This window comes from Camellia sinensis, chromosome 9, assembly GCF_055761805.1.
Source record: "Camellia sinensis isolate YWXY chromosome 9, ASM5576180v1, whole genome shotgun sequence".
Lineage (NCBI taxonomy): Eukaryota > Viridiplantae > Streptophyta > Magnoliopsida > Ericales > Theaceae > Camellia > Camellia sinensis.
The window spans coordinates 196,265,621-196,275,930 of NC_138969.1; the positions used below are offsets into that span (position 1 = coordinate 196,265,621).

A 10,310-nucleotide genomic window follows, 5' to 3' on the forward strand; every position below is an offset into this window, starting at 1 on the left:
TTATTCCATAGTTTTCATACATATACTCACACTTGTAATAATCATCTCTGCAACCTCCCTCATTTTTTGGATTTCTTTGTTTAAGAGTTGTTTCAAACAATGGATCATTGTTTAAGGCATGAGAAAGAGACCTTCCATACTTAATGGTTTAATCTCTTCAGAGGTTCATTACCAAGGCATTATATGTCTCTCATGCTAAGGACAACCTCTTGTTTGACACTTCTCTTTATTAGTGGACGTAACTATTAAATGAATAAAGACTGGAAAAGTAAAAAAGAAGGCTAATAAAATGGGACTGAAAATGGTGAAAGATGTAATAAAATCAAATCAGGTTCAATCGGACGTTATATTGAACCTATTGCGTCATGACTCATTTTGTACTCTTTAGTGACGTTCATTGGTTCAAGAAGCAATGTCCACCCCTTTCCTTGCGATAACTCCCTGATAGGAAGAGGTGTTATTGGTCTTTCACTTCATTTTATTGATCTTTTTGTCCCATTGGTTCATAGATCATCATGCAACAACTTTGCTACAATTGATGATTTGTGGACTGATTATACTCCTCCCTTGATCAGTTTCATGATAGGGAGAGACAGAGAGGATAAACATCCCCTAGAAACACTATATTTTTGCTCTGTTTTAATTTGTGGCAGCAGGGCAACACATAAAAATAGTGGCTGGCCGGCCACCCTTCCATCTGGCTGACCACTTTTCAAGGATAGCCGGCCACCATAGTTTGGACAAACAATGTCATTTTCATGACAGAACAGAGCAGAAGCAGAGACATATCAGCGCAAAATTGCTAGGGCCTTCAATAAGAAAGTCAAATCCAAATACCTTAAGGAAGGAGATATGGTGCTCAAAGACAATTGAGCCCCCATCTATGACCCTAGGGGCAAGTTCAGGCCCAATTGGATTGGTCCTTATATCATCAAATCTATCTAGTCAGGAGGAGCTATTATCCTTATGGATTTAGATAGCTTAGAGTTCTCACAGCCGATCAACATGGGCAAGTTGAAGAAATACTATCCTTGAGAGGCTCACTAGGCCAAAAATCTGAAAGGGCAACCTAAATTTGGCAATGCGGTTCATTTTTGGCATTTTTTGATTAAAAATCGATTTTTCAAAGATTTGCCAGATTTGGACTCTTTTATGTTTTTACTGTTTCACATTGCACTTATGAAATCAGATTCAAAACCACGGGAGTCCGAACTGTAGGGCTATCATATTAGAGGAGACTAAACCCTTCCAAGGAGCAATGAAAAACCAGCTACAAACTCTCTTTGGATCTCAACCATTGATGTATGTGTGGGGCCTACACCATCAATGGTTGAGATCCAAAAGGAGGTTATAGGGGTCCCAAAAAAAGAGGTCTCAATCATTGTTGTAGGGCAAACGTGTTAGGTAGGTCTAGATTATTTATTTTTCCATAATTTTCCCCTAAACATTTATGTGTTAAATGGTGGAGTCTTTTTTTTTTAGGAGTCGAGAAAGAGCATTCAGATAGAAGCATTCCTTGTTTTTTTTGTAGAGGATGAACAATCTGAGGCAGACAAAGCTCAAGTCGTCAAAGATATTATGGGCTTTGAACCCAAAGATCGCCCATGAACTATCTCTTTGTTGTATGTGTAATGGTAACCTCATTAAGTGTTTTTCTTCCCAATTAATTTGTGCATTAATAGTTTTCATTGTCCATATTATGATCATACTTTGTTAATTCAATTTTGTTTTCCCCATTTCTATATCATTTTTTTTTTTGGATAAGTAAGTCATATTATAACCAAAAATGAAAAGATATATAATGAAATCAATACACAGTTTTTGTAAGAAGAACAAAAATAAACAAAAACAAACTACTCCATCAAATATCATCTGTTACCGACCTTGTGTGTTTCAAATATGAATAATACTTCGAGGGATATAAAATGAGAAAGAGATGAAAATGAGAACTTGATACAACTATGATACTGAGCACAATATCTTTTTTTGCAAGAACAATTTGAAGGTTATTTTATTTTATTTTTTTTAAAGGAAATGTGTCTCCATATACATACATTAGAGGAACAGATTTGTGAATGATTGTGGGTTTTAATATATTGCTTTGGTATAACCAAGTGTTGAATCTAGAAAATGTTGGAAAAAATGGTTTTATGGTGACTTTAATGAGAAATTAAAGTGGGTCCCAACCATTGGTTGAAATGGAATTAAATGAGTTTAGATTCTTTGTAATAAGGTCATTACACCACAAAAAGAATGACCAAAAACTATTAAGAATTGAATGAGAAATTGTCTCATAAAGATGTCCCACATTGATTGTGGAGGAAAATTTTGATGGGTATTTAAACCTCAATATTTTGATAAGGGCATGAGCCCTTTGAGGCATCCAAATTTTCCAAAGGAATGGAGTTATGGATGCTTTAAGAATGGGCTTAGGCCAAAACTATGGTCCAAGTTGGTTATGAAAAAATTGCCACACTCATGCGTGCGCCGCACACCCGGACCGGGTCCGTGGGACTTGGGCTTGGGCTTAGGCTTGAGGCTTTGAGGCTTGCTGGAATGGGTTAGGTAGATATGTATATACACACAAGTATATATTGTGTGTAACTCACACATTGAATCCCCATCAATTGTGTGCAATACTCCATCAATTTTGCAAGAGTAATGAGCATTGGTTGCTAGCCTTCATGGCTGAAAGGTTACTCCTCTCTCCCCTATTGTGTATAAAAAGAGGCCCATCTCCCTTGGGTTCAATACATAATTTTTTCTCTCATATTATAGTCAAGTTAGTCTCCTCTTATAATATATTATTCCTGTGTGAGAGAGTGCTGCCATAGTCAGTTCGCCAAAGCTATCAGAAAGTGCATCTGTGTTAGCTGGTCTAAACCATCAAACCTTAGGAGACAGAAGTCGAAGTTCCTCCAGCACCCACGGTGAGGCGACTAATCTGTTTTCATGAGACTGTGGTATCACACGTACTTCGGTTTGTGATTCTTTATCGTTTTATTGTATTGTGTATTTCTGTGCAATATCATTATAAATTCCAGCATATTTTCTTAGTCTGTAATTTAATTTGATTAATCATAAATCTATTTATTTTAGTTAATTACATTGGTTTAGACAACAATCTTAAAACAGATTATATATACTTTCCCATGAAATTGAACAAATATATTCATCTAGTAATTTAGAATAACTCAGATTCATGTATAAGATTAATTGGTTTGGTTTCCCTGAAATTGTACATTGTTTTGATTTGTTCCTCGAATGACAATTGGTCACTGTTAATAGCACTTGATTATTGATTTCACTACAAGAAAACTGGGTATATGAGACGGAACTATTTGCGACGGCACACTTGCCGTCTCAAAAAGTCACTTTTTGTGACGGCAGAAAATGCCGTCTCAAAAAAGCAGAGTATTTGCGACGGCACCATTTGCCGTCTCAAAAAAGCAGAGCATTTGCGACGGCACTATTTGCCGTCTCAAAAAATGAGAGTATTTGCGATGGTATTTTCTGCCGTCGCAAATACTCTCATTTTTTGAGACGGCAAATAGTGCCGTCGCAAATGCTCTGCTTTTTGAGACGGCAAATGGTGCCGTCGCAAATACTCTGCTTTTTTGAGACGGCATTTTCTGCCGTCACAAAAAGTGGCTTTCGTATTTTTTTTTATTGAATATTTTTAGAATTTTAAATATTTTTTTTAGATGTACCTTACTTAGATGTATCTAAAAAATAAAAAATTTATGAAAAAATATTTTTAAAAATTAATAAATACATAAAAATATAAAAAAAATGTATTGAATTATGGTATTTTTTTTGTATTTTTGGTATTTAGTGAATTTTTAAAAGATTTTGGTGATTGTGGTTTTGAGATAGCTTCATATATATACAGTCACAAAATGATTTGAATAAATTCAACGGTATTTTTCTGTCGCAAAAAAAATTAAAAAAAACAATGTCGTCTTACTCTTTTGATATAACATTTCTCTTTTCATTCATTTTTTCATTTTCCTGTCTCTCTGTCTCTATCGCTCTCTCTTCTCTTTATCTCTTTTCATTCATTTCTCTCTATCTCTATCTCTCTCTCTTTCTATGTTTGCCTGTTTCTCTCTCTCTCATTTTCTCTCTGTGTCTCTCGCCTATCTCTCTTCTCTCTATCTCTCTCATTTGTTTTCTCTCTCTGTCTCTCTCGCTCATCTCTCTTATCTCTATCTCTCTCATTTCTTTTTTTTTCTCTTTCTTATCTTTCTATCTCTCTCTATCTCTCTCGCTCATTTCTCTTCTCCTTCTGTCTCTCTCTTTTTCTGTGTCTCTCTCTCACTCATCTCTTTTCGCTCTATTTCTCTCTTTTTTTGTCTATCTCTCGCTCATCTCTTGTTTCTCTCTCTTTTTCTATCTTTCCATCTCTCTCTTTCTTTCTCTCTCTATCTCTTTTTCTGTCTATCTCTCTCTCCTTGTCTCTCTCTCACTCATCACTCTTTTCTCTCTCTGTGTCTACTTGTCTATTTGTCTATTTCTCCCTCATTATGTTCGACTTGCTCACTCTCTTACTCCTATCTTCTCTATTTATCGAGCTCCTTCTCGATTTATCGATCCACTATAAGAAAATACACTTTTGGCAACCACTTTGTCTATCTCTCTCTCGCTCATCACTCTATCTCTGTGTCTCTCTCTCTCTCTATCTCTCTTCTTTATCTGTCTCTCACAAAATTAAAATATTTTTAAAATATTTAAATATTTAAAATATTTAAAAAATTGATTTGAATTAAGTTTTGAACAGAGTTTTGAATTATCTGTCTTCTTTATTTATTGAGCTCCCTATCAATTTATCGATCCACTACAAGAAAATGCACTTTTAGTGACCACTTTGTCTCTTTCTCATTCATCACTCTGTCTCTTTATCTCTTTTCTCTATTCGTCTCTCACTCATCTTTCTCTCTCACTACCCATCTTCTCTACCATATTTACCACTACTGCAAATGCCATTCAACTACCACCACTCTTCTCTTTCTCTCTTTCACTCATCACTCTTATTTCTCTGTCTGTTTTTCTATCTATCTGTTTGTCTGTTTGTCTGTGTGTCTTTCGTTCATCTTTCTTCTCTTTATCTCTCTCATTTGTCTTCTCTCTATGTCTCTTTCGCTCATCTCTCTTTTCTCTATCTCTCTCTCATCTCTTTTCTCTCTCTGTCTCTCTCGATCATCTCTTTTCTATCTATCTCTCTATTTTTCTATTCTCTCTATCGTTCATCTCTTTTCGCTCTCTTTCTATATGTCTCTCTCATCTCTTGTTTATCTCTATTTTTCTATATGTCTCTCTCTATCGATTTCTCTCTCTATATCTCTTTCTCTCTTTATCTCTCTCTCGCTCATCACTCTGTCTTTCTCTCTCTTCTCTATCTGTCTCTCACTCATTTCTCTCTCTCACCACCCATCTCCTTAAGTGCAATCTCCACTTCAAAGTTTCTAATCCTGCGATAGAACCTATAGTCTTGGTTTATCGTATTACTGACTATTTCTTCCCCTATTGTCGTACCTCAATGTTTCTCATTTAATAGTTTTTCAAAATAATTCTTTCATATTTCCTTAATCTCATCATCCTTCACCAATACCTTAGAATCCTCACTCTTGACGCACTTTACTTGATTAAAATCTCTTGTTTTCCTCTCCCGTATCTTAGCAAGTTTGTATACCCTCTTCTCTCCCTCCTTACTATATAGTCTAGTGTATAGGTCATCATAAGCTTTCAACTTAGTCTCTCTCACTACTTTCTTGACCTCCTTATTAGCCAATCTATAACTCAAGGTTTTCTTCAGTTCTATCATTCTGTCACTTTTTAAAGCATTTTTTTTTGCCTTAATTACCGCTTGAACCTCTTCCCTCCACCACCAAGTTTCCCTAGAGCTGGGTCTCGTTTCTTTCGACTCTCCAAGCACTTCCCTTGAGATTCTCCTTATACAATTAGCCATCGAGTTCCACATAGTGTTAGCATCACCTTCTAAGTCCCAAGTATCTTCTTTATCCATTCAATTCATAAATATTTCTATTTTATCCCTTTTTAGGTCCCATCATCTCGTCCTATGACGCTCACTATCCTTCCTAGCTTGGTATTGCCCTCTAAAACATAAATCTAGTACCAAAATCTTATGTTGAGAGACCAGACTCTCTCCAGGGATCACCTTATAAAAAAATATTAAAAAAATTTAATAAAAATAAAAAAATACAAAAAATAAAAATGTAAAATTTTTTAAAAAATAAAAACAAGCAAGCTTTCTTTGAAATTACTGGGCTTATTACACGGGTTAGGAGGTCTCAGTGCACTCTCAGTGCACTCAGATAGATATATCTTCTCTCCTCCGTTGATCTAGCAAAAGCTTCCCACCCCATTTTACTCTCTCTCTCTCTCTCTTCACACACACAGACCCACACTCTCTCTCACACTGTTTCTCCGCCAAATTCACCGACTCGAGCCGCTCAATCCACCGCAGATCCGAGCCCTCCGCCGCCAGATCCAACCAGAGAAACCCTAAATCTTCGAAAATTGCGGCAATGGAGGAGGCGCTGGAGATGGCTCGAGCCAAGGACACCAAGGAGAGAATGGCTGGTGTTGAGCGCTTGCACCAACTTCTAGGAGCCTCCAGAAAGAGCCTGTCGTCGTCGGAGGTCACTTCTCTCGTCGACTGTTGCTTGGATCTCTTGAAGGACAACAATTTTAGGGTTTCTCAAGGTGCTCTTCAGGCTCTTGCCTCCGCCGCTGTTCCTGTTTTTTTTTTTTTTTTTTTTTTTTTTGTGCTATGAATTTTTTCTTTGCTTTGGTTCTATTCCCGTTTATTATTGCTAATACCCAAAATATAGAGCAAAATCAGATTTAGTGCATAAGGAAAAAATGGAATTCTCAGGTATTTGGTTCTATTAACATATAGAACTCCATTGTCTTGTTCATTTTACAATTGACGTTGTAGCATAATTGAGTCTTTCATTTACTTTACTTATGCCTGAATGCAAATGTCCCTAGACAAGAAGAAAAGATTTCGATGCTGCATTCTGTCGTGGCCTTGCCGGCTTTCTTAATTTTACTATGCTGTTAAATTATTTTCGGTTTTAATTTTGCTCTGTTATATTGTGTAGGTAAAATAGAATCTAAAGAAAAATCAAGCAAAGAGAATCTTCAAATGGTTCAGTTTCCATGGAATCTCAAAAAAAAAATAAAATAAAATAAAATAAAAGGTTTGACTACCAATCCTTTATTAATTGGTTTCACAAACTTCACTTTCTTTCTTCTTATTTTTTTTTTCTTTTCTTTTCTAACTTGTTTAGTTATTTGTAGATTTCTTTGTATCTCTCTTTGCTCCGTTGCTGTATACAGGTTTGGACCATGATTCCTTTCATTTTGTTTGCTATTTAACTTCATGTGTTCTACAAATGGGAAAAAAAAATTTCCCCGCTCATTGTTTAGACAGTGTTTGGTTCATTGTAATGAAAGTTGGATCGGAATGCTCATTCTGATGTTTGGTTCGCTAAAAATTGATGGAATAGGCATTCCAATTAGTTTGACAATTCAACTAATATGGCTAAATCACCATTCCGTACCTGTCGAATAGCCATTCCTTTCCTTTCATCTTTCTGTCAACATGAAAATTGCCCCATTATACACTAGAATATCATTTCATTGCTAACACTCTGTTCTAATTCATAGGAAAGTTGAATATAGGGTTAAAATTTTTAATTTGTTAGCTTCATTTTCTTTTTTAACCAGATAGCTACCGCTTTGTTTAGATCTGAAAGTAGGCAATATATAGATCCCTCTTGTTTAGAGATACCATTTCATGTAGATCAAGAAAATTAGATCAAAATTCGTTGTTTAATCTGAACTGCTGCTTGTTCTTCAATTCCTCTTGATTGAATTTGTTGTTGTCATTTACTGATGGAGATAACACTCCAAAGTTGATTGTGTCCGTACATGATAAGGATATCGAAGAATGGGGGAGAAGGATGCAAAAGTCTTTCACCAATAATTCTTTCAATCGTTTCTTGTGTTATTGACATCCCTGTATCGAATAGGTGTGTTCAAATCATTTGAATTTGAATTCACATGCTATATACATAACAGTGAACTATAAATAGAAAAAACTACTTCAGAATAATACATAATACTTGGTTTGGAAAATATGTAACCCACGTGGTGAGAACATTAGGGATAAACAAGAACAAGAAGGAAATGGAAGATAAATCTTTAGCACTACTCAAATTGGTATTTCTGGAGCAACAAAAGTTAAAGTGAAAGCTTTACAGTCTTGAATAAATACAGCCAATAACTAAGATTTTAGTAATAACTTCTACTAATTTCTACCCATCAAGAAGCAAAGACTGTTGTATCTCATTGCATTCCTTTTAAAATTTTGACCATACTTAATTGTAGAATATTCAGCCATGTTCACAAAAGGAAGTTGTTTTCATCTGGCATGTTTGTAGTTCAGGTTTTCAATGGATATTGGGATTAAGGCCATGAATCGGTTATTTGAGTAGGAACTCTATGCCTGCATATGACTACGTAGCAGTAGATTCTTGGTTCTACATACCAATTTAGTAGTTTTTAAGGTTTGAAAATAACTGTTTGTCTAACTGAGTTGATATTAGCTTTTGGTTCCACTTACCAATTTACAAATATATGCGGATTTATGAGTAATACTTGGTTGTGTGTGTAATTAGCAGCAGGGGTTGGATTTATTTGACTTACATTTTTTTTAAAAATATTTATCTATGAATAAATATACATATATATATATATATATATATGCAAATAAATAAATACCTACATACACATGTATATATTCATGGAATAGAGGGACATTTGAGACTAAGTATACCTTAATCTATAATTGAATGATAATAATCTAAGAAGCACGGACACTTCTAAAAAGGTAACGTATCCGTGTCGTGTCCGTGTCGGACACTGACACTCTTTGGACACTTTCCCGACACGTGTCCGACACTCTTTATAGCGTGTCCTATCTTTTAAAGACCCGGACACTCTATGGACACTTGGAGGACACACGTGTCCATCTCTTAAACACACATGTCTATCAATTAGACACATGTGAAACTAATTATAAGTTTGAACAAAACAACTTAAGATACAATAATAAAACAAAAATCATATAAATTTATAGGGATTAATGTCATATTGCATTTTTTTATTATTTTTGAATGATATATTCATATATATAACATATAATAAATATATAAAATTATATATTTCATGCGTGTCCCCCGCGTGTCGTGTCCTACATTTTTTGAAAATTATCGTGTCGGCGTGTCCGTGTCGTATCCGTGTCGTGTCACGTGTCCGTGTCCATGCTTCTTAGATAATAATTGATGATGATGTGATAGTGAAATATTGGTGTTAACTTTGGTTTGTTCGTTGTGATGTTCAGGAGATAGTGATGTCACAGAAAAACCAGTAGACCCGATTAAAGTTTACTCTGAGAGATATGCAGTTGTTCCTGATGACAACGTAAGTGTTCTTTCCACAGTTTTCATTGTCTTCATTACTAGTGTTTAAATAGTTGGTTTCTCCAAAAGATTATAATTTGCAACTGTTATCTATTTATTTGTAGGTCAAAAGGATAAATTTTGCCGAGGGGAAGATTTGATTCTAGAAGTAAGGAATTTGCAGCTTGATTTTTGAAATAGGCTCAAAATTGAGATCTTGTTGGAAATTTTTTATTTTTTGTAAGAGCATTTAAATATCCAATGTGCTGATTGGTGAATTTTAGATTTTATTTTATTATTTTATTTTTTTTACGATTTGGGTGAATTTTATAATTTAAATATGTTTTTATGAACATGTACAGTTTAATTATTCTTTGTAAAATATTGAATTTGATGGTTTGATCAATTTTTATTTTTATTTTCTGTTATGATGTTTTTGTGAATGGAATGTAAATAATCAGCTCTTAGAGAGTGAGAGACGGCATCACCGTCGGAAAAAATAGAAATTTTTAATATTTTTATTAATTTTGTTATAAGTTTTACTTTTTGTGACGACATTGTACTGTCGCAAAAAATAGAAATTTTGTTATTTAAAATAAAAATTTTATTATTTTTTAATATTTTTTGCGACGGCATTACATTGTCGCAAAAACAGAAAATTTCATATTTTTTTATACTTTTTGCGACGGCACCACACCGTCGCAAAAATAGTATTTTTTAAAAAAAAAAAGACTATTAGCGACGGTATTTTTTTGCCGTCTCAAATAACATTTTTAGCGACAGTAAAATAGGGCCGTCGCAAAAAAGTCAAGAAATTTC

General features: G+C 34.5%; 1 protein-coding gene across 6 annotated transcripts; it reads left to right on the top strand.

The window, feature by feature from the left end:
* Positions 1 to 6,292: 6,292 nt before the first annotated feature.
* LOC114304742 (CLIP-associated protein) lies at positions 6,293 to 9,919 on the top strand. Of its 6 annotated transcripts, XR_014340861.1 has the most exons (5): positions 6,300 to 6,726; positions 7,128 to 7,226; positions 7,327 to 7,365; positions 9,434 to 9,513; positions 9,617 to 9,919. XR_014340861.1 is itself a non-coding variant. In XM_082888352.1 (3 exons), exons 1-3 carry the CDS (start codon positions 6,549 to 6,551, stop codon positions 9,650 to 9,652), a joined length of 294 nt encoding a protein of 97 aa, XP_082744478.1. In that variant the 5' UTR covers positions 6,311 to 6,548; the 3' UTR covers positions 9,653 to 9,919. The 6 variants fall into 6 exon arrangements, 1 of the variants encoding a protein (XP_082744478.1); XR_014340859.1 differs by having other exon boundaries at positions 6,293 to 6,726; positions 7,327 to 9,513; XR_014340860.1 differs by having other exon boundaries at positions 6,295 to 6,726; positions 7,128 to 7,365.
* Positions 9,920 to 10,310: the final 391 nt, after the last annotated feature.

Excerpts from the sequence above, each read along its gene's own strand:
- LOC114304742 (XM_082888352.1), top strand. The coding sequence starts at position 6,549 with ATGGAGGAGGCGCTGGAGATGGCTCGAGCCAAGGACACCAAGGAGAGA. Across the intron at positions 6,727-9,433 it reads CAATTTTAGGGTTTCTCAAG|GAGATAGTGATGTCACAGAA; the intron begins GTGCTCTTCAGG and ends TGTGATGTTCAG. Across the intron at positions 9,514-9,616 it reads CAGTTGTTCCTGATGACAAC|GTCAAAAGGATAAATTTTGC; the intron begins GTAAGTGTTCTT and ends ATTTATTTGTAG.